At 36.2% G+C, this 24,134-nt stretch overlaps 2 protein-coding genes across 6 annotated transcripts; one reads left to right on the forward strand and one right to left on the reverse strand.

Annotated features, from left to right (window-relative positions):
* LOC116293440 (LHFPL tetraspan subfamily member 2a protein) lies at positions 1–23,312 on the forward strand. 2 transcript variants are annotated; one of them, XM_031700864.2, is made up of 3 exons: positions 1–277; positions 20,119–20,667; positions 21,426–23,312. In XM_031700864.2, the coding sequence occupies exons 2-3, from the start codon at positions 20,232–20,234 to the stop codon at positions 21,689–21,691; spliced, it is 702 nt and encodes a 233-aa protein (XP_031556724.1). In that variant the 5' UTR covers positions 1–277; positions 20,119–20,231; the 3' UTR covers positions 21,692–23,312. The 2 variants fall into 2 exon arrangements, with proteins under 2 accessions (XP_031556724.1, XP_031556723.1); XM_031700863.2 differs by lacking the exon at positions 1–277 and adding an exon at positions 15,567–15,951.
* Positions 7,329–14,747, reverse strand: LOC148913351 (uncharacterized). Of its 4 annotated transcripts, none has more exons than XM_089027702.1 (15): positions 14,382–14,747; positions 14,099–14,124; positions 13,939–13,986; positions 13,803–13,850; positions 13,537–13,564; positions 13,081–13,115; positions 12,928–12,996; positions 12,709–12,774; positions 12,512–12,577; positions 12,272–12,371; positions 11,753–11,812; positions 10,471–11,458; positions 9,773–10,122; positions 9,430–9,594; positions 7,329–8,964 (listed from the first exon to the last, which is right to left on the reverse strand). In XM_089027702.1, exons 1-15 carry the CDS (start codon positions 14,402–14,404, stop codon positions 7,683–7,685), a joined length of 3,354 nt encoding a protein of 1,117 aa, XP_088883828.1. In that variant the 5' UTR covers positions 14,405–14,747; the 3' UTR covers positions 7,329–7,682. The 4 variants fall into 4 exon arrangements, with proteins under 4 accessions (XP_088883828.1, XP_088883825.1, XP_088883822.1 ...); XM_089027699.1 differs by having other exon boundaries at positions 12,512–12,580; XM_089027696.1 differs by having other exon boundaries at positions 12,709–12,777.
* Positions 23,313–24,134: the final 822 nt, after the last annotated feature.

Consider the following 24,134-nt stretch of genomic DNA (forward strand, 5'->3'; position numbering starts at 1 on the left):
ATCGTTTCATCGAAACTACTTCAGAAACAAAAACAATCTTCTGGTCGTGTCTTTTCTTGTTAGATAACCTAGGCAGCATGAAAAAATACGATATGCCCCCCCCAAAAACATTAATATTCCACTTTATTTCAAGAGCTAGAGAGTTCTGACCACTTGAATAGGTCTCTTCGTTATTTTGTGAACGCGACACAGTTGTCCTCGCAACATTCTGCTCTTCTGGCTTCAAAAAAAGCGGCAAGACTTCAAATAAATTCGTCTAAAATCGCAGAATTTCAAGGTAAGATAGAACAAATGGGAATCCTTTTCGAAAGATGATTTCAAGAAGACATTAACTGGGATTTTTTATGAAATTATCGCTTGACAAATTAATGTGGAAATGCTTTCTTTTATTTCTTTGTCATTAACGACGTTTTTAGATAAATTTTGTCAGCTTGCACTATGAATGGTTATACATTACTTTGATTTTATTTTTGATGGTTTTGAATAGCCTTGTCTTTGGGCATTTGTACATTTGTTGGTAACGTTTAGGTTACACTCGATTTTCCCGCTATTCGTTGTGGGAACATATACGAAAACGGAGGAGGAGAATCTGAAAAAATGTTGAATGGATGAAAGAATTAACGAGCGAATAAATGGACTGTGAATGAAAGAATGTGTGAGTTGGCGTAGACAGGAATGATGGAATGTAAGAAAAATGGGAGAAGGGAAAAGAAAAGGAAAGGAAAGAAGAGATAAGAAAGAAAGGAACGAAGAAAGAAAGAAAGAGAAAATGAACGAAAGAAGAAAGGAAGGTAGGAAAGAAAGAGAAAATGAACGATAGAAGGAAGGTAGGAAAGAAAGAGAACATGAATGAAAGAAGGAAGGAAAAAAAAGAAAGAAAATGAAGGAAGGAAGGAAAGAAAGAAAATGAATGAAAGAAGGAAGCGAAAAAGGAAGTAAGGAAGGTTGGAAGAGCAAAAATGAATGAAGAAGGAGGAAAATGCAAGTCAGGAGGTAGGCAAGAAGGACACACATACGCGGCAGGAAATGGAAGTAGGAAAGCCACCCAGAGAGACACTGATGCACGACGAGGACAAAGGAAGGACGGACAGAAAACCAAGAAACTGCATGAATGACTGAGAAAGCCGACAACAAGAAGCAAAGAAAATGATAGAAAAAAAGAAAGAAAATTACATCAAGCATGTGTCATACCCGACTTACCGACTCTAATACCCTGTCTTCCTGTCTGACCGCAGACTGGCTGCCCCTCACAGATAGTCTTTCATGCTGCATGTCTGACATTGCAAAAATGAACTCTGACAAAGTTAAACCAACAAATGGATTCCATACCTGAGGGGATTCCGGAATTAAAGCAATAGCTTTCAGTCAACACTACAGTTACACCGCGGTTAGGTCATAATTAATTGAGGTTAGATAATAGATTACTCGCGACCGGCAGTTAATTCGAAATATAAAGCGCGCAAACTTTAACTAGCCTGCGTCACATCCGGAATTTTTTTCCAGATGTGAAAGTGAAAGAACGTGGAAAGGGCGAACAAAAAAAAAAAAGAAAAAAACACTTTCCTTAATTGAAATTTTTACCCATTTTCCTAATTCGAAATTTTTGAATGATCCGAAGAAGTTTTTTAATGGGAGAACCAAAGGGAAAGAGAATTAGATCAGTTTATTTGACATAAACACAAAGCAAAGGGTTGATATGATTTAGGCGGGAGAGGAAGGGACCGATGTCTAGCACACTTTTAATAACTTGAGACTTGAGTTTTTTTGTTTCTTTGTTTCTTTGTTTGTTTGTTTGTTGTTGTTGTTTTTTTTTTGTTTGTTTTTGTTTTGTTTTTTGTTGTTTTGTTTTTGTTTTTGTTTTGTTTTGTTTTTGTTTTTGTAGGAAATAGCCTATTCAGCAATGACTGGAAACCACGTTTTTTTTATTAAGAATTTCACTCCGAGCATGAATGCCCCTGGACCTCTTCTGGTTTTGTATTGCATAGACCGCGGAATTTTATTCCCAGCCATTTCAAATTCTATTTCTACGAACCGATGAAACGATGACGTCATTAATAGAATAATAATAATAATTGTCTTTTCCCACATCCTGCTCCATTTATGTTAGGATCCGTTCCTCTAGATTACCTTGCCATCCTCAGTGTAATATTAAATTGGATAATAATGATAATAATTTTTCTCCATTCTGTTCGGTTGTTTTTAGCAGTTTTTCCTTCCTAACTCCCCTTAGGATCCGTTCCTCTAGATCACCCTGTCATCCTCAGTGGTGATCCAGGATTTTAAAAAGCTGGGGGTTCCGCGCAGAAAATAAGCTGGTAAGATTGTCTTCACAAATCTAGCGCAAGCAGGTGCTTGATGACGGCAGTACTCGTCTGCTTATTCTTGCTTTAAAGTAAATGGTTTGAACCCAGGTCATTTGTAAAGTGTGGTCGTCCGTGTGAGTGTAGTCTCCAGGAATGATGTTCGTTGGTGGTGATTGACGTACGTTTCGACAACCTGAGCGGAAGTGGTCATCTTCAGAACCCGTGAGAAAATGAAAGATAGTCGATGTCCGAGCGCTCAGGTCTGTCGAAGCGTCAGTCACCAACAACAACAGTCTTTCTCAAGACTACACTGACCCGGACAATATCGCTCAACAACATACATTCTCGATTCGTTTAAGTCCTGTCGCCCTCATGAAATACTACTTCCGGTCTACATCGATCTTATCGCCCTGATAATCCACTCCAAGTAGTCCATCAATGAAAATATAATTCCACATACAATCTCGAGATAATGGGATTTACTGGGCAAGAAAGATATGAGGTTACTAGCTCCAGCGGTTTTAGGATTTTTGGCTCTCAGAGATTACCGAAATAGTCCGACGCCTGTCAATGGGGCGCGCATTTTAACGTTTTTAAAGCTCATCTGTCTACGCCCCTGATAAAGTAGCTCGCGCACGTCTTTCCGTTTGGTAGTATCGACCTCTAAGCATAAAGATATCAACGGATTATGGCTTTGCAGGGAGCATTTGTTGTGATAGTTGAATAGCCTGAGCTGATACAATAGTCATTATCGGACCACCACGTAAGTTGTGTGTACTCTTAAAATTATGATATTAGAAACAGTGGTGATCATGACGATCTAAAGGAAGCCATTTTGCGGAGCAGAGTTTGGTGAGTGGAATGTGTGGCACATGAAAGTAAAGGAAACGAAAGGAAGGGAAAGGAAAGGAAAGGAAAGGAAAGGAAAGGAAACGAAAGGAAACGAAAGGAAACGAAAGGAAACGAAAGGAAACGAAAGGAAACGAAAGGAAACGAAAGGAAACGAAAGGAAACGAAAGGAAACGAAAGGAAACGAAAGGAAACGAAAGGAAACGAAAGGAAACGAAAGGAAACGAAACGAAAGGAAAGGAAAGGAAAGGAAACGAAAGGAGAGAAAAGGAAAGAAAAGGAAAGGAAAGGAAAGGAAACGAAACGAAACGAAACGAAAGGAAACGAAAGGAAGGAAAGGAAACGAAAGGAAAGGAAAGGAAAGAAAAGGAAAGGAAACGAAAGGAAACGAAAGGAAAGGAAAGGAAACGAAAGGAAAGGAAAGGAAACGAAAGGAAACCATATAGATTCGGGTATTAAGGATACAAATATTGAAGTTATTTTAAATAATTGCAAGAATTGCAACATTTGCAATACTTAATATGTAGCCTAAGAATCGTGTACAGTTGTTATTACCCTTTTTTTTCCTTCCTGCTCGCATCCCCTCTGAAGGATGAAAGCTAAGATGTGACCTGTTTCCTCTGGCTATACTGGGCCCCTATGTATTCCTAATTTCATATATATAGTATATCCCTTTCATATTCCTATTGTATGTAGATAGTATATTTAGCTGGGTCTCCACGATTTTTTTTTTTCTTTCCTCTTTTAATTTTTTCCCCCTGAGAACACAGGTGTCCTTGCTTCCATCCCCTCTGAAGGATGAAAGCTAAGATGTGACCTGTTTCCTCTGGCTATACTGGGCCCTTTTAATCCCCATGTATTCCTAATTTTATATATATAGTATATTCCTTTTACATTATTAATTGTATATAGATAGTATAGTTAGCTGAGTCTCCCCTATTGCACGTGTGCCAAGCTAGACGTTTCTTGAGACTGTAATAAAATTATTATTATTATCATTATTATTATAGATTCTTTCGTTGCATAGTACTAGTGTGCAGCAATTAATTGTAAAAATTATTTGCATTCGAACACTCAGTTATTTATCGCCATATACCATCGCTTGCCTTGTGTCCCTTGTGTATCTCAATCCAAAGGCTAATTGTTTTATCAAGACTAGCGATAGTAGCATTTTAAATTTCTGGGCCAGGAAGGCACCGACCTATCATGCATAGATATGGTTAATAGATGTCTCGCAGGGTTCAGTGTGTTAGACCTTATATAAATATTTAAACGGCCGGCAACAATGGGAGATCCAGGATTTTAAAAGATCAGAGGTGTTTCCAAAATGGCCTCCACGCAAAAAAAAAAAAAAAAAAAAAAAAAAAAATGGCACGCTCGGCTTTATAATTTCCAAAGTGGGGGTCCAATTTCATTCTCCCCAGTGGATCCGCTACCTTCGGCATGTTTGTGTGTTTCACTCCATATAGAGTAAATCGCAATAGATTGATCTTGTCATAGTGACATTCCTGGCCGATTATCCTCTGAGATCAAAACAAAATTTAAGAGTCTAAAAACACGCTTAGGCAAGTCAGGTTTGAATAATGCTGGCATATCGATTAACGTTAGAAGTGAAGGTCAAAAAACAAATGGTCCAAAATTAATAAGGACACCCAATTTTATTGATTTTACTCGGGTAGCAGTAAATAGACTAAATAAACCTTGCAATGGGCCTCTTTCATAGTTTGGGCGAAACATTTCAGACCACGTGTCATACTCCAGCGAATGACACGTGGTCTAATGTTCCAAAGCATGTCATTCCAAGCTCGTTCCCAAAGCCTTCTTTTCTCGCTTTTCTTCAAGATGGCGCCGCTCGAAGGAAAAACGTCTTAGTCCCCTTCCAGCGCTGCCATCTTGAAAAAATAGCGAGAAGAGAAGGCCCTGGGAAGGAGGTTGATGTTATTCTACATGTCGCAAAAAGTAGACTGATTTAAACCCCATGACGTATTTTGCTTCATCGAAAATCAATTTCTCTTTGCAAGATACTGACACACTATAAGACACAAAGGCATGATCACATGTTTGATTTATTATTGAAATAAAAAATTATTGTTCCTTTCACTAATAAGGCATAGTTCTCGACCAATCAGAGCGCGCGTAACTAAGCTAACTATGTATGATGCTCACGGGCACGTAGTCGAAACAGGAACCCCAAAACCCCGATTCTACCTCAAACCCATCAAAAGAACGCCTTTCGCAGGCTACTTAATGGCGATGTATGTCAGGGCGGATTGCAATACATACAGTCAATTCAAAAAACGCTGTCGTCGACCAACTCAAGCCTACGCGACTGAACCGAAAGGAACTCTGGACAGCAATCATTGAAGCCGAGTTGACTGCAGTAATTTTATCTGACTAGTTATGCCTGGTTTACAGCACGAGCCTTTGTAGGCGAGCGGGAAGTGTTGAAAGAGACGTATCTTTATTAATGCCTTCATATTTTTGGAATTGTGAACTGAATCATAACTACTTTGTTTTTCTTTCTCTAAACCCAAACACATGCATTTGATGAATCGTTTCTCGCCAATATTATCTTTACTACTAGCGGGAACAATCAATTCAGAACGAATATTTAACCGCTTCAGTGATTGTTACCCATATTCCTTTCGATCCAGTCGCGTAGGCTTGAGCTGGTCGACGACAACGTTTTTTGAATTGACTGTAAACAAGATCATTAGTAGAGACCGGTAGACTATGAGTGGCTGATAATTCAATTTGACTGTCTGAAAGGAGAAGTGTGATCATTATTACACGTGGTCATCTGTCTGCACGTGAAACCACACTTAGAGAGATCATTTTGATTGATGAAACGCATGATTGAAGGCAGCCGTTGGACTTAATGGTGGATTCTGAGAGGGGTCCGGTGGGGGCCTATAGAAACCAATTGCAAAGGGTACCCAAGTCATTTTTTTCTCAAGATTATTGCGAATCTTCTATTCATTTATTCATATTCCATTCTTTGTATTTCTGTCCTGCTTTACTTTTTTTCTTTCTTTCTTTTATTTGTCTGTCTGTCTGCCTTTTCTTTGTTGCCAACTCGTCAACAAAGTCTATATGTTTCCTTATCAATCAACAGATACAAACAGCATGCATGGAGCGTATACGCGTGGGTGTAATAAGATATTGTCGGGCTTCCTGTGGTATGCAGACATGTAGGCGCATCTTTTAGCTTGGTTGACTGCACTAAATGTATTGGTATCTATCGAACTGAGTGATCTTCTTGTTTAAAAAAGTTTCCCACGCAGAAAACAATGTTATCTATGAACAGTCTTTAGATTGTCGCCGATCAAGCGGAGAGCTTTTAATTGGTGACGTACTTCCGGTTCCTGTGACCTAAAATACATTTATCCGTAGATTTTGGGCTTCCTGTGGTATAACCGTGTTTCGCCTTGTGTTTAATTCCCTTTAAAAACTTGTTTGGTTCTGTTTGCAGGCTGTAAGAATGGATCGTAAGAATAAATTCCGTTTTGACGAAACTTCAAAGTAAAATTCAAATTTTAGATCCGGAAGTAAAGCGTGGAATGACGTCGATACTCGAGAGCCAAAGAAATTTGATAGGAGGGGAGGGGTGCATGAGGTATTTTTAATATTTTCGTGTCTGAAGTTTCAAACAGTCTGAATGCTAGTCCATTTAAAAATAGTTAATAAAAATGTGAATATCTTTATTGAAAAGGCTTCGAAACAGTTAATTACGAAAGCTTTAATTGAATAGAAGAAAAACGAGACAAAATAATGGGAAAAGCAAAAGTGCAAAGGATTATTGACAAGACCTTTACCAATAATCCCAGATAATCCAAGTCAGGTTTTTCAACCAAAACTCGGTAATTAGCCAACGGATATACGATTCCCAAACACTCTTTCACTACTTCAAAATCCTAAAACCACAAATACGACAAATATTCCATTCGAAAAACGCTGCCATTATTGTTCTGCAAAACCGCACTTGAACGAGACAAACTAAACACCGAGTTGAGAGCCGAGTTGAGAGCCGAGTTGAGAGCCGAGTTGAGAGCCGAGTTGGGAGCCGAGTTGGGAGCCGAGTTGGGAGCCGAGTTGGGAGCCGAGTTGTGAGCCGAGTTGGGAGCCGAGTTAGGAGCCGAGTTATTTAAAAATTTAAATTAATTTTTTTGGGAATTATTTAGTATAATCATCATCTTTATTGAAATTAATTTTTGAAAAATTATAATTATAATCTTTTTAGGAACATAAACAAATTATTTGAAAAAAAATGTTTGTTTGCGTTATCACTATGGTTCGGCAACTGCTGCAACTGCTGATCAGTAATTATGCATAGAAAAATACAGTACAGCTAGATGCATGCACAAACATTAACTCGATGTGTATATCTTATAAAACAATAATGTCAATAAAAAACGCGATAAAGTTCTATACAGTAGTAAAGATCACATTATATGACTTTATACGCCTTAAGTGCAGAATTTCGAGAACTTGCTGTCATTATTACTAGTTTATAATGTATAAATTCCGCACTTAAGGAGTATACATGTTGATGTCCATGAGGAACTCCTCTTGAAATGCATCTAACATTAACCCAGGAGCACAGTGTATCATAGATGGAGATATGTAAGGATGACGTGCTCTTACACACTCCCACAGACAGTGGTAGTAGCGGTTGCTTTCTGTGGATATATGCTTCACTCCATTCTTCATATAAACATCCTTCTCCAAGTGTTGGATTACTAATCCAAGAAAAGGTGGTCCCATTGGATCCCGGAAGTAATACGGGCAACCTGCACACTTCTTAACTCGGTTTGTGATGCTGGTTATCATAAAAGGATGGCTATTATGCCATGGCTGACGATAACCACCAGTGCTTTGAAAGCTGGAAACAGGCTGTCCTTGGTTAGAGGTACTGGGACCAAGAGTTCGTGAGACCATGTTGATGCCATGGTTGGAGGAACTGAGTCCATTAGAGGTACTGGGACCAAGAGTTTGTGAGACCATGTTGATGCCATGGTTGGAGGAACTGAGTCCATTAGAGGTACTGGGACCAAGAGTTCGTGAGACCATGTTGATGCCATGGTTGGAGGAGCTGAGTCCATTAGAGGTACTGGGACCAAGAGTTTGTGTGACCATGTTGACGTCATGGTTGGAGGAGCTGAGTCCATCAGAGGTACTGGGACTGTGGGTGGTGGTAGGATTTTGGTTGCTGCACATGTGGTGCAACAATTGTTTAAGACTTGCCTTTGTATGCACCTTTTGATGTAGAGTCGTGTCCTGCTCTTGTACATTCAGTACTTTCAGCATCACCCACACCACATGGTGGCAGATGTCCCCTCCTGCGGCAAAAGAGCAATCACACTCAACAGTTTCTCCGATGTGGACAAGTCTGGTCTTGTGACTTTGCTCAACCTCGAACACTTTATGGTAATCACTAATGTGGTGAACATTCTTTAACATGATATTGGCATATTTTGCCTTCTTAAGCGATTCATGAAATGCTTTACTACGCGTCTTCCTTTTTCGGTGGGTGCTGCGAATATGGGGTGTCTGTCCACCCCCATCATCATTGTCATCATCAGAGCCACTCAGATCGTCAACAATGCTTTGCATACTAACAGCCCTTTGTTTGACTCTATGGGATGACCTTTCTTCAATGTGTGTCCCTGCTTTGTATGCTTCTGTATTCAAATTGTTACTGCCGAGATCCTTGGCGAACTGGCTTGCTCTATCCAATTGCCTTCTCAATGTGGCCATGTCTTTTTGCCTTTGGTTATGGCAATTACCCCCAGAGTAGGACCCTTCCTCAAACCTTTCAAACAAAAACAAAAGCACAACATTATTTACTTACTTCAACTGCATTGAGGTGAGTTGGGATCTTAAAACAAGTAATGTACAATGTTTTACAAAACCTTCAATGTTACGAAGCTCAATTTCATAAAAATTAGATTTTGGTATTTTTCAGTATAAACCAAAGAACCAAAATTTTATCATTGATTTGTTTTGACAGTTATAATATCACATATAATAAGCTCAACAGCCCTCATCTGCCACGCCCACCATACTATCATACATTTTGGAATCTTTTTATGATAAGCTTTAATTTGATATATGATAGCTTTTGTCCCCCATTCCCCCAAGTGATACTAATATGTCCACTGGTTCATGCACTTATAAAACAGTAAATAAAACTCATGGAAACTCATGATCAGTGAGTTTGGCACACTATAGTCACTAGTGCTTATATCACTCAACCACACTTTATTTATGTCCATACCTTTTTAACTTTGCCTTCAAAAGGGCACTCTCAACAATGTGATCCTCTGCTACTCTTGACAGCGAATCCCTCTTGGCTCCACGCACTGCATTGCGTGAATGGCCCACTTCTGCCATGTTGGTATTTGGTGCATCTGGTCCTTTAAATGCTCTGAACACATGGAATCTGCAATAGAAATATTACCAAAGTATTTAACATATATCAAAACATGTGTATATCCACAAAAAATGTGTGCAGTTTGATGACTTTTTCAGATCATTACTCGCTAAGCTTAGCTATGCTCAAGGTGGACATCTCAATTAAAAAAAGCACATTACAGAGACATCAATAAAAGTCTATGTACCTTCTTGCATGCCAGAAGTTGTTAAACCAATTCTTAACATGCTTTCTCTTATCTTTTTCCTTGGCCCAGTCCATCAGAGTGCGGCGCTTCACTTCATATGCAGTTGGTGTTTCTGCACAGTAAATAGCATGAACCATTTCCAGAAATTCCGCTTTTGATCGTGGACTCCAAGTACCCTTAGAAACCTTGTGAGCACAATCATAAAAGTGAACCTCACAAGACTTTGACCTCTCAAGCAATTCTTCCTTGAGCATTATCTGAATACTTGCACGATTTCCACCATGCTCATCGCTGACAATTCCATGCGGATCGAAAATATACTGAGCATTGCCAGTGAATTCTGTTAAGGCCTAAAACAAAGAAAACAAAATCCCTTAATAAACAATCATTTCACAAAAATTATTCTACATTATTAAACTCATCAACAATGCATAAGCTACCAGTCCAAGCAGGATTTCCCAATTTGGTCACATGCATGACCTTTATACCCCGACAATTAATTCCAGATATAAACAGAATGATTAAGGGTCATAGTACTTTAAAGGGTTAGAAGATAATGTGTGGCCTTTCGTGAAGGGGTCCAAATTAGTGTCACTATAAAAACTCAAATTATGCAGGAATGTTTGGGCAGGTTGTATAAGTTTGAAGAAAATGGTAGATTGCGCTGAACAATATGCAGTTTGTGTTAAAAAACTTACACTATTCAGGTGACTCCAAAATTCACAAAGGGTTTCTTTACTTTCTGTGTCGCAATCCATACTTGCAAGAGTTACCATCTCTTTAAGTGTAGGATGTTGCACACTTAGATTGATGGTTTTCATTCCTAACACTTTATCATGCTCTGCATCCAAATAGCAAAACTCCTTAGCAAGGGGATGCATACCATCTCGTTGCATTAATGCAGCAACTTCAATACGCTCCTTGCTAGTGCGAAACACATACGTCAATTTGTTTTTGCTCAATCGGCCATCTTGGACAGCCCACAATAAATATTTATCATGTTTGTCACTTTCTGATTTGATTTTTGCTAGTGCCTCAAATGAATGACCAGCTGGATTAATTTCCTTCATAACTTGCTGCTTTACATTTTGGATATCTTTGAGCTTTGCCATCTTTGATGCATTGTCATACACTTCAGTAACAGACTTGCCCTCTTTTAGCATTTTACGTAGACTTTCATAAGGAAACTGACATGGTTTAGCTGAATTATTTGCTTTGAAGAACTCTGCAGCTTCTTTCCTGATTGATGGGGTTATCTTCTTTGCGATACATGTATGGTTTCCATAATGGTATACATTGACAAAGGCATCATTAAACTCCCAAACCTTCTTGGCAAGACACGGAATTCTATTGGCTACATACCCACAACATGCACAATTCACATTTTCTCCTTGTCTTTCAAAGTTAACTTTGTTGTTCTTTGTAAATGAGTGCTTGTATGGGCATTTCTCGTTGACACATTCATATGTTCCGCTGCATGATGCTATACGACGTACTCCTTGAAAGTTGGATCTGTTAGATGTTATCCAAGAACACCAGGGTCTGCCATCAACTGTGCTTTTCATCATGGCATTTTTGTCGTACTGGAGTTTATAGCAACAAGTCCCATCAATGTCATGTGGCAATGTAGTAACTTCCTGCATATCACAACCTGCCCAAATTTCTGGGGTCAACTTTTTTCGTGTCCTGTAATGTAAATATAAATTATTATTACACTAGCTTTTTATTGATACCAGTTGTATAGACTTTCCTGTGGTTAAATTAAAAACAGTCTTTTCACTCCTACTACAGTAATTTTCCAATTGGCACTACTGTGTATGCACGTCTGTCAAAGAATCAGTTCCAGAAATGTACAAGTCAAAATAGATAATGGTCCAATCACATTGAAGTATCATGTGAAAGTGATTGTAAAGTTAAAAAAAAAAGCTACATGATAGAGTACATAATGTAATATTTATGTAAGATGCAATTGATACTTACATATCCTTAGTTGAAGTGCTTTCGCCAGTATTTCGTTTAGTTGATTTCACTGTTGACATCCTAAATACATATTATTAATAGCTTCATTATACAAGTATATTGTAAACTATGTTTACCATGTAATATTAGTAATATTAGCAAAGTTTATAAGTTTTGTTACAGCTGCAAGTAAATGGCAGTGACCAGCACGCCCGGGGATGGGGGGAAGAGGGGAGGGGGGGGGGCGGGGGTGGAATCCTGTACAAAACTACGAGGGATGCTTGTCATATCTCTTAGGGGTAAAAATTTGTGATTTGGTATCTTTTAGGGTCTTTTAGGGAATTTTTGAAGATCAGCATTTTCTGGTATCTCATAGGGTGCCAGAAAATAAGAGAAAGAGCGCATCCATATTTCTTAACCTGGGGGCTTTTATAAGTAAAATTATTTGATCTGGTAGATCGAAACTTTCGGTATATTTTAGGGGTCTTTTTGAAAATTTTCGACGAGCATCCCTGGTATTTAATATAAGCATATACATACCTTTTTTGTTTAAATTTGCACAGTTTTCTTTTTACATGCCTGTTTCTGTTGCTTATTTTTGAGAAGACAGTTTTACAATCAGGACACTGTTTGGGATCACCTTGAGAAAATAGTAATTTTCACATTAACAATTTTCATCACATTTGCATGGATTGACATTATAACTATTTATATACATGTAATGGATTTTAATGTAACATCTTTACAGCTGTCAAGATAACATTCAATAGCTAAGCTTACTTATATCATCCTCTGAATCAGATTGAGACAACTCCATATACTTTGATTCTGATAATTCTTCTAAATCTGCTAAATAATGTAAACATAAATTAATGGTTTTGTTTTGACAATAAGCATTGTAAGCATTATGTGAACTCTAAAATATATTATTTGTATTTATTTTTATTATTGATAATAATATTATTTTTATTACTAACCTTTATCATCCTCTGAATCAGATTGAGACAACTCCATATACTTTGATTCTGATAATTCTTCTAAATCTGCTAAATAATGTAAATATCAATTTTTGGTTTTTGACAACAAGAACACTTTCATTGTAAGCATTATGCTATATAATTATGTACCATTATACAGTGGATTTAATATATGTATTGTTAAACATCAACTTAAAAACAAAGCAATCAGTAGCTTACCTATATTGTCCTCTGAATCAGATTGAGGCATGCCAATATACTTTGATTCTGCTAATCCTTCTAACACTGCTATAATTATATAAATAAATATATCAATAATATATAAATATCAATTATTGGAAGACCTTATATGCAATCTAAAATATTACATACCTAAAACTTGCTTTGGCTTTTCATCCTCTTTAAATCTGCAATCATCAAGCCAATGGAACCATTTCATCAAATGGAAGTTATAGTTAATAGATCTAAATATTAATTATATCAAATAGAGTGCACAAACTAAATCTTTGAAACCAATAGTCAAAACAAAAGCATTTAGCACAGCTAACTATGTGCTAATTGCTACTAAAGTAGCCTTGACAAGTTTATTGCAAGCACTCTATCTCAATGAAACATTTAATCCACAAAGAGAAGTTCAGAAAGAAGTGAGTCATGAAAGGCATCAATCGAATAATGTTTATATAATAATGCTATAAACAACCTATAAAGTACATCATTTTCTATAATCATTAGTCATATGTAGTATTGCCTTGTATAATAGGATTTTGTTTGAGGTTTAAATTTTGCACTGAGACAACCAACAACAACAATAAAGTGTGTTTTTCTTACCTTTGTGGATAATCTTTGATTGGAGAGTCTAGGGCACAAATTCACAAACCAATTATTAAATATATTAATATGACTCTATTAATATTTGTGCTGGGAGTACTATTATTATCATGAATATAAAAAAGGAAAAGAAAAAAACAAAGGACAAGCAAAAACATGCACGAAACGATATAAACAAAACACTATACCTCATATTATAACACATTAAGAACCTACAATCAACAGCAAAATCAAATAAGAAAGTAAGAGAAGTTATTTATACTTGCCTGATGTTGTGATGTACCGTGTAGATATAGGCGTTTTCACTGGAGAATCTATAAAATGGAATGACAGAATTATAAATAGCAAAATCGAATAAGAAAGTTTTCAGAAGTAGCAAGAGAAGTTATGATTTATTCTTGCCTGATATTGTGATGCACTGTGCAGCTATAGGCGTTTTCACTGGAGAATCTAAATGGAATGACAGTTTCGAGATGACAACGTGGACGCACATGACAAACATAATCAGTAAAAAGAAGGTAAAAAATCAGCAAATACACCACATAAAATAGGTTTAAAATACCTTCGATAATTATGCATTCTTCTTTGCTAAAAAAAAAGAATATAATACATTTCAATATTGTTTTTTATAAACGTTTTATCGTTGAAACATACGTGCCGTCCATGCCGTGAGATTTCGAAGCTTTCCGCTTACGATTCTCTTACACCCGAACATCTTTTTCACGAAAAAGAAATGAGCACTTACAACCTATACAGTCTTGGGACTTATTTGTAAACTTAATATATTCACGATGGCAAGTATTTTGCATGATAAAAGCAGATTCCTGAATAATTTATTTTCTTACCTCACACAGTCGCTGTCCTCCATTTTGAAACTTCGAGCCTGCGGTACACTGATCAGCAGTTAAATAACTCGGCTCCTATCGACTCCTAACTCGACTCCTAACTCGACTCCTAACTCGGCTCCCAACTCGGCTCCAGACTCGGCTCCCGACTCGAAGAATAGCGAACCTCCACTTGAACAGCCGAACAGTTAAAAGAGACCGATATATAACCCCAGATAAAAACACCACACAGTTTACAACATATGCCTCTTGTATAAATGTTGAAAGTCTAACCTTCCTCCGAAAAAATATTGTTTCTCCGCCAACGCGTTGACGGATGCACTATAAAGGGTGATTTTTTTCTTGGCAAAGAGAAAAAGGTCCACAAATTCGATCGCTAATTCGTGTTTTTGAAGACAGTTTTTTAAACACAAAACGCGTGAAGCTATTTCCACACGCCTTCCGGAAACACGTCAAGCAAAAAAGATAGGGTCTTTTGACTTTGAAGTGTAGCTAATTAGAGCTTCATTAACTAACTTCTCTGAAATTATGCTTTGAAGTAGGTAATTAATAATTTTTCTTGGTTTTAAATCATGTTGGTGATGTAATTTGGATGGAATTTTCATTGAAAGCTGTTTTTGAAGTGGTTCTAATGTTGGGGGTTCTGTCGTCGCTTTCGACGTGATAAAACCACAGTTATCATTTTGTGGTGAATGCTCATTATACAGTATTAAAAAGTGATAGGAATTATTATTAAAGAAAGAAAGAAAGAAAGAAAGAAAGAAAGAAAGAAAAGAAAGAAAGAAAGAAAGAAAGAAAGAAAGAAAGAAAGAAAGAAAGAAAGAAAGATAAAAGAACGAAAGACCCCGGGAAGCACCACGGGTGGCACCCCCACCGCAGCCCTCACTCCCCCCTCCTCCCTCCCCCCTCCCTCCCTCAGCCCCGCTCCCCTTTTCGCTCTCCCTTCCCTCCTCCCTCCCTCCCTCCTTCCTCCCCCCTCCTCCCTCCCTGTCTGCCTGTCCCCCTTTCTCACGTGTCTCCCTCCCTCACTCTCCACCCTGACGAAATCACAACCTCACCACACTAGTCCAACAAAACAAATAAGAAAGTGAAAAAAGACCGAGGAAAAAGTATAAAACCAAAGCCAAAAATTAAAAATATAGAAGCAACGGGGAAATACAAATGAAATAGAATCGAAAAAATACATCTGCCAAAATATCTATGCATACATGTGTTTGAAGTTGAAAATCAGCGGGATATATGACTGACTCAAAGTGGGCGGTCAAGTGTTGACAGAAATCTTCCAAGCATATCAAATACTGACTCCGTAATAAGAAACCTTCTTTCCGAGCTCCCATCAATAAACGTTGTCGCCTTCCGGCGATTTCTATAGTGACTTGAGCAGCTTGGAGTGGATTGAAGGGTTTCGTTAATACTAACTTCCCTGGTTGATTTATAGTAATTCTTTCACGTACGATCGAGAGAAACCATTCATTCAGCATTATTCATTAATTTAAGACAAAATATCGTGTTAATCTTTGATCAAAGTGCTTCTCCTCTGTTTGAACAGAGTTGTGTGACTTTTCAAAAGGTAAGCCGATTTTTACAAACTCTTTGAAAATATTTCATATTGTTGGGGAATTCTTGAATAACGTTTTTATCATAAGATCCTATTTGCTAGATAAAGGTCTGAATTTCGTTTAAATCGTATAAAAAATGCCATATTTTGAGGCAGTTTTTCAGCAATAAAGCTGTAAACAAGCTCAAGGCGAGAACAGAATAATAAACAAAGAGCAAGGAGCACATTTTCACAAGTTTATAAATTCCGCTCTCGTGAGCTATTAAACAAAACCTGTTATCTAGTTCAACTAAGTGATTTTCCTTCAGTGTTTATATCGATAATTATTTAGGGCAGATTTTTCTTCCTTAGACGTTGGAAAAATATTTTTTTAACTGGTGCAAAGCAAGTTATGTTGTTGTCTCGAAATCTTCGCCCGACCTTTCGAGAATTTAGTTTTCGTATCATTTTTTCTTTCTAGAAAAAACAGATGTTATCAGAGCTGTTGACTTAGATATTATTACAATAGGGCTTGGCTAGATTCCTTAAGAATTAATCAATCTTAACGCTCAAAATTAAGCTTAATTTTGATGATTTTTTGTTCTGTGTTAATAAATTTCATTTCATCGCACACTTTAATCGCGGGAAATTATTTTAACAGATTATCTAACTTTTTATTTGTCTCATGACTGAGTTCCCCTGTCGACAGCTTTAATTTCTTCTTTCTAAACAAAATATTCATCACATCACATAAGTAGATTTGAATTTCTGATAAACAAATAGTTCAAAGAATACGGTATAAACTTCGAGTTATTATATAATTTTGAAGCTTCGTATCGAAATTGGTTGTGAATTTCGACCTTAAAATTTTTGTGAATTTTGTTTGAATTAAGTTCTTGAATTTAATCTTTGAGAATATTCATCCCACTTAAGACTTATCAACAGGTATGGAAAGTACAATTTATTTAAATCAAGTCCATATGGAAGACTATATAAATTCAAAGAACCATTGTTTCAAACAACATAATTCTTAATAATTATTGCTTATGTTCTTACAGTAGCTGTTTCACTATTGTCACATTTTCAAAACCGCAAAACCCTTAAATAAATGCTTCATAAATTTGATTTAAAGTCTCCTCATGACCTTAATATTACAAATTTCGGAGTTTTCTCAACATACATTCTTTTTTCTATTCTTTACATTCGTCTCTTCATTTCTTAATTTCCACGTTACTGTATAAAATTGCTTCAGTCATTCACCTCTGATCTTCTTGGTTTCTGTACAAACTTTTGCGGAATTTTGTAAGTAATAATGAGGTTATCTTCATATTTTATTTATCTAAATGCAAATTCCTAACTTTTTTCTTTTTGTACTGATCTGTTTGCTATTTCATTTACTTTATTTATTTCAGGAATTTTTCTTTGTTTCACATTTTTTATATAAAACCCAAATTTACAGAAACATAAAACAATGCTTTAGTTTCAAAACGATTTCACTGTGAATTTTTCATTACTTTTCTAAATAATGGTGCATTTTACTATAACACCTAAATTAATGCCTATTTTTAGCTTCTATTTTAAGAATTATTTCCAGAGAACCAACTCTTACTTACCACAATTATTTAAATTCAATTACATAAACTCAACCAAAATTCCATCAGGAAGTTGATTCTAAGGTTTCACTTTGTTTAGATTTTTTACTGTCAATATTATGAATTTCAAACTGTGGAATGAATCTTTAAATCTACTTGCTGTTTCAACAGACATTTAATTTCTTTAAAATATGAGGGATTTAAGTACCAAATGCAAGAAAAAAATACTTCTATAAAATATGACAAAGTCTTATTTAATAATCCTATCTTGAAGAAATAGAAAATGTGCACGCATGCTGTGTGCAGGACTTTATAAAGCACTCAGGGTTTGACAGAACACTAGAGTAAGGAGAAGCAAGGCCCATAGTTTTATATTTCCTTTATAACATACAAATTAGTGTAGTCATTATTTTGAACTCTTATGATGAAATAGAAAGTGAGCGCACATGCTGTTTGCTCTCATAAGGCACATGCTTGTAACCAATCAGAATGCGAGAGTTATAGCAGTTACTTTATGAAAGGTAATTGGGTAATTTTGAATAAACCAAGTTAGACCAAAATGCACCCAATTTTCTATCCCAGATGTAGCTTTATATAACATTATATGAGGCATGGTGAACTACAGGGAATTGTACCCAAGCTAGACCACAATGCACCAGGTTTTGCTATCCTAGGAAAGCTCAAAAACTAATCTAGTAATATTCTTATTTATGTATCCCTGGATGGAAATCTTTTTTTTGTTTTTTCCCTTCCCCTACCCCACCCCTCACCGTAATTTACATCTTTTTCTTGAATTGTGTCAACCTGTTACCCCACTCTTCTGCACTGAAATATATATTTTATTGTCACCAGATTTCAAATAAAATACCATAGAGAAGATAAGAGCACCATCACACTGTGAACATTCAAATTTTTTTGTCAGTCTTCAAAAAATGCATACTGTAATCATCTCTTGAGCCAAACTATTGGAAATAAGATTTATTTTCATCACTTGGTGTATTTAACTCATGTTTTATTTGAGAGGGTTTGAAATAGTAGAAAGTTCTGGAAATTATAACCTGAAAGAAACTTGAAGTGTTAAAGTGTTTTTACTGTACAAAAAATTTTCTTAAAGATAAAATTTCGTTGAAAATAAAATAATGATAAAGTAATGACTCTCTTGACTCAATATTGGCTGTTTCACACAATTATAAGTCTTCTTTTTAAATTTTAATCATGCACTTATCTTTTCATAAACCATTAATATAATGCCAGTTGTCGTGATCTAAGTTACTGTGAAATTCCATTTCCTACAAGTCTGAAAGATCGAGTTCCATATTACTTTAGATACATGTGTATCAAAGTCTGCAAGATTTTGCTGACATGTTGTCATCACTCATGGTGGTCAGGATAAGTTGTGTTCAACTTTCATGGTCTTTAATCTTTCCAATACAAAGTTTTTTCTATTTAAAAAAATAAATGACCCTTTCTTACATATATACTAGTACAAGTATATCAAAAATATATCAAAAATTATGGGATGTCATCCCTGTTTTTTTTTGTCAGGAAGCCCTATTGATAGACAACTCAAAAACAATATCGGGGATGATATTTTTGTTTATGTTATGGTTATTTTTTGTACATCCATTCCAAATTTTAATCATTCTTATAATATTCATTCATGTTTTGCTATATAGTAATTCTGTAGTGCATAATTTGTGCAACTCTTTTCTTTAGTAAAGAGGTTTTTTGTTCAATTAGTAAATAGTAGCAGTTTTTGTGGTTAAGTAAAAGGTGATAATTGTTGAATTAACAGTCACTTTATTGAATAGCTTTCGGGCACAGGAAACATTAATGCTATCTTGTGGATACATATCAGCTCATTTTGGGTATCAATTATGCATATGGCACCTATATCTTATCTCTACCTCTAGAATGTCTGGTTTTAAGATAGTGCACTAGAGCTTTTACATTTCCAAGTACATATAGTATTTCGAAGTTGATGAATCTAGGATGAAGACAATATTGAGGTAATGATCAATACTTTGAAGACCTCTTTTCTCTTTTTTCTTCCCTCATTCCTCCTGATAGTAGTAACAAATATTAAGATTTGTTCAAGAAAGTTTCAGAAATTTTGCAGCTGCACTTTTATATTGTTATAAACTATGAGAAGACCTACTTTATTTTACTTTGTTGTGTATAGTATAAGCTCAATGCACCTTTTTTACCTTTCAAAATTCTAAGCTTGTACAAAATTTCTTCTAACGTTCAGAGTGTTTGCAAGTGCATGCCTTATAAGCAAAGGTTTTCCAGTTCTTGTATAGGATATGTACGCCCAATAGAAATATGGCGAGCAATTTGAATAAATATTGTTGTGGACTGACTAGCTTCTCATACATGTGAAAATTCGTTTATTTTCCCACATAAACACAAGTCATTCTAGAACGATAGTTTTTCAACTTGGCTGCTATATTTTGATTCTGTGTATTGCAAAACGGGTTTAAACAGGGAGTGTCAGTCAGTCCTTGCTTTTGTATCAACACTAAAATACTTACTTATTTAATTACATATTTATTAGAAGCTGTAACAAACCTCTCTCATCATTCTCTCTTTTTCATATTTTGAACAGAGATATAAATTGAAAACTCAAAACAAGGCAGAAGTCCTAAAAGAAGTGTATAACAGTCTAGAAGGAGGTTGAAACCAAGACAAAAATCTGTTTTGAAGAAAGAAATCAGAAATATGGCAATGGATGACCATTATGTGATTGTAACGTCTTGGAATATTCTTTGGTTTCTGCTTTCGGTATCCTCACCCCTAGCAACTGTTGCCGGGATACTGACACCCGAATGGCTTAAAGGATCAATAGAATTGGAAAGGCAAGCAACCAATCAAACGCAAATATCAGATGGAATGAAAATCCCTTCGCTGGGCATAATTAACTGGTGTATTAATATTGCAACATACGTTAACGGGAAAAGGGAATTGCGATGCATGTATTATGGAGACAGTTTTGATGATATTGCCTGCGGCGAGTGGAAGGCATGTATAATTTTCCTGGTCATCGGCACAGCTATTTTAAGCGTCGTGGTATTTATGGCATTTATTGGATTTTGTGTTCAGAGCATTGGTCGTAAATCAATATTCACAATAGGAGGATTAATACAAGCTATTGGAGGTGAGTAGGACATGATGATTCCAACAGTGAGAGCAATGATGATGTTGATGATGAGGATGATGACGGTGATGATGGGGATGATGGGGATGATGATGGGGATGATGATGGTGATGATGATGGTAAATAATGATCTTGAAAATGATGATGACGATGACTCTGGTGGTGATGCTGATAATGATGGTGATTATGATGGTGGCGATAATGATGGTGGCGATGATGATGGTGGTGGTGATAGTGATGGTGGTGGTGATGGGGATGATGATTGTGATGATGATGATAGCGATTGTGATGATGATGGTGATGGTAACAAGGTCATAGTTGTTCGAACAGGTTCGTGCGAAAAGGCAATTGTGAGAAACGACTGGTTACCGTAACAATTATGGTGGTGATGGTGTTGATGATGATGATAATGATGATGATGGTGATGATGATGGTGGCGATGATAATGATGATGGTGATAGTGATGGTGGTGGTGATGGGGGTGATGATGGTGATGCTGGTGATGATGATGATAATGATGATGATGGTGATGATGGTGATGATGATGGTGGCGATGATAATGATGATGGTGATAGTGATGGTGGTGGTGATGGGGGTGATGATGATATTGATGGTGATGATGATGGTGATGATGGGGTTTAATGATGATGATGATAAGAATGGGGATTAGATGAGGATATAGGATGAGGAAGATGCTCATGATGATACCGTTGATTATGATGATGCACAAGGATTAATATTATCTTTTCTCTTTCTAGGTCTTTTTCTGATTGTTGGCCTGGTTTTGTACCCAGCTGGTTGGGGCAATGAACGAGTTGAGCGTCTTTGTGCTAAAAGTTTCCAGACAAGCGGTGCATTTGCAATTAACGAATGTTCTCTTGGCTGGGCTTTTTACGCAGCATTAGGAGGAACCATAGCTGCATTCTTGTGCTCTGCCATTGCAATTCAAGCAGAAAAATCAACATCTAGTGATAAAGTTCAAGACCAAATCCTTGTGGGGAAGACTTGTATTTGTCTTATATAGAACCAAATAAACTTTGGAAAGAATAAAGGAAAAAATCCATGAACTTTTGAATGGATATTTCACATGTATTCTTGCACCAATATAGGAAGCAAACACTGTGATAAACAACTGTTAGGAATGATGAACAACTGGCTGTGAAGTATGGCACTTTACTCATTTGATAGTTCTTACAAAATGCTATTGCAACATTTATTGCCAATTTTGGAGTTGAAACCGATCATGAGTAGCCTGTGTAGCACATGCAGCTGAACATATAACCTGATGCATGAGTGCACTGGCTAGATGAACGTTCGCTACTGGCTCAAAACATGAAAATGACCTGTGAAAATGCTGTGAAATTTCAAAAATTCACATAAATTCTTATCTACAGGTATTTCACATGATTTTCACATGTTCTCATCCAGTAATGATTGACATAGCAACAGTGCTGATAGAGTTATTACACAACATTGGTTTCTTGATGAAGTTCTGTTGAACTAGAACATGGAAGCAACATTTCACTGCAGTAGTGTGCTGCATATATGCACAGACTCTAATGTGTTACTTTATTCAAGTAAAAAGATGTTTACAAGAAATCCCACTTGAGGGACAATAAGTGATAAACAATTACAGTACAGTACTTTAGTTTAAATGACCTCCAAGAGATCTGTAGCTTATTCACCATTGGCTGAGATGCTTTGTGAAGATAAATGTAGATAAAAGAGAATTGCAACCTTCCACAGCACATTTTTGCTGCTATAGGAATGGAGCAATTTAGACCTTTCCTGAATTTACTTCAGTGACCAGGAATCAATGATTCCAAGTTGAGGATAGACTTGATGTGTTCATACATTTACTGTATTTTATCAAGCTCAGTCTCTAATTGCAGCAATACACCTTTCCTGAATTCACTTCAGTGACCAGGAATCAATGGTTCCAAGTTGAGGATAGACTTGATGTGTTCATACATTTACTGTATTTTATCAAGCTCAGCCTCTCGAAACAATTAATTCATGGTTCACTCAAGTGAATTCATAAAAATTATATTGCCATGTAGTTTGAGTTCCACAACTAAAATAGACAAGTCTGCCTTTTATAAATGTGGACACTTTTATGAACAATTAATATACCTTATTGCTACAGATTTAGAATTGTTTTAGTCTTAATACCTAGAGCTGTAGATGAATTGGTTATTTCTTTAGCTTATAACTTAGACTTTTTACTTTGGGCACAATATTTTCCCATTTCAAACCAGAAATTAGAGGTACATCTTCGTGTAGAGGGCACAATATAGGACACTGTACGTAATTCAATAGAAACCTATTGTATTCTTTGTTAGCTTCATTCTTCAGTATACTTGGAGTCTTTTGTTGTGGCTTTCGTTGTGGCTTTCGTTGTGGCTAGACTGTGTCCTCTACATAAAGTAAGAACCAAAATTAGAACCAAAAATGTTTAAGTGTGAGTTTTATTAATAGAGTTATATAATTGGAGAAAGTCATGGTACTCAAGGGCATGGAGTTTTAATGGAAAAGCCATTGTGCTTGCTAATTTTTAACAATAATATTAACGAATTCACAATTTTAACGTGGATGCATGAATATGATTATAAACCAGAACACCAGATTAAAATTTTAAAAATCAATATTGCTGAATTTTTTTAGTACTGGCATTTAGTTTAAGTTTTGAAATTGAATTTTGACATTTAGTCAGCTTTTTATTTCTGTATGGCAAAAGGCATGTCCGATGGAGCTACATAATAATAATTGTGTAATACAAAGATGTAGCAAAAATAAATGACAAATTTTGTAACTGATCTTATTACTACATGCATAGTGAGGGGCTGTAAACAGGTGACTACATGTGAATAAGCAGGGGCAGATTTAGGGGTGGGCCCATACACAGGCCCATGCCCACCTTTATAGTGATGCATTTTCTTTAAATGTAATTGTATTTGCATAGGGTCTTGAAGGTTTTTCTCAGGACAAAGTTTTCTGGCCCACCCTTTTGTTCTGACCCACCCTTTCTATAATTCCTGGATCTGCAACTGATTAGAGTGGGATTCTAATATATTTCAACCCTCCCTCCCCCTCCACCCTAAATGATGACCAGTCTCATGGTATGAATATTATTATTTTCATTATTATCATTATCATCACCATCATCATCATCATCATTATATTTGATTAGCACCTCACTAGAAAAGGAAGTAGTTATTCATTATTGATAATCTTCATGATCATGATTATGATCATAACCATCAGCGTCATTACCACATCATCATCATCATCATCATCATCATTGATAATCTTCATCACCATCGTCATCATCATCATCACCATCAGCTTCATTACCATCATCACCATCATCATCATCATTATTATCATTATTATATTTGATTAGCACCTCACTAGAAAGAAGTTATATTCTAATAGCTTAATGGTACAAAACATCAGATATATAAGAC

The sequence above is a fragment of the Actinia tenebrosa genome, unplaced genomic scaffold (assembly GCF_029948245.1).
Source record: "Actinia tenebrosa isolate PJP-AT-01 unplaced genomic scaffold, QUT_ActTen_1.0 PGA_scaffold0__85_contigs__length_37466705, whole genome shotgun sequence".
Classification (NCBI taxonomy): Eukaryota; Metazoa; Cnidaria; class Anthozoa; order Actiniaria; family Actiniidae; genus Actinia; species Actinia tenebrosa.

Coding starts and splice junctions, on each gene's coding strand:
- LOC148913351 (XM_089027690.1), bottom strand. CDS start 14,404: ATGGAGGACAGCGACTGTGTGAG. Junction 12,581..12,708: donor TGATTCAGAGGATGATAAAG/GTTAGTAATAAA, acceptor TACATTATTTAG/CAGATTTAGAAGAATTATCA. Junction 12,372..12,511: donor TGATTCAGAGGATGATATAA/GTAAGCTTAGCT, acceptor TATTTTCTCAAG/GTGATCCCAAACAGTGTCCT.
- LOC116293440 (XM_031700864.2), top strand. CDS start 20,232: ATGGCAATGGATGACCATTATGTGATTGTAACGTCTTGGAATATTCTT. Junction 20,668..21,425: donor ATTAATACAAGCTATTGGAG/GTGAGTAGGACA, acceptor TTCTCTTTCTAG/GTCTTTTTCTGATTGTTGGC.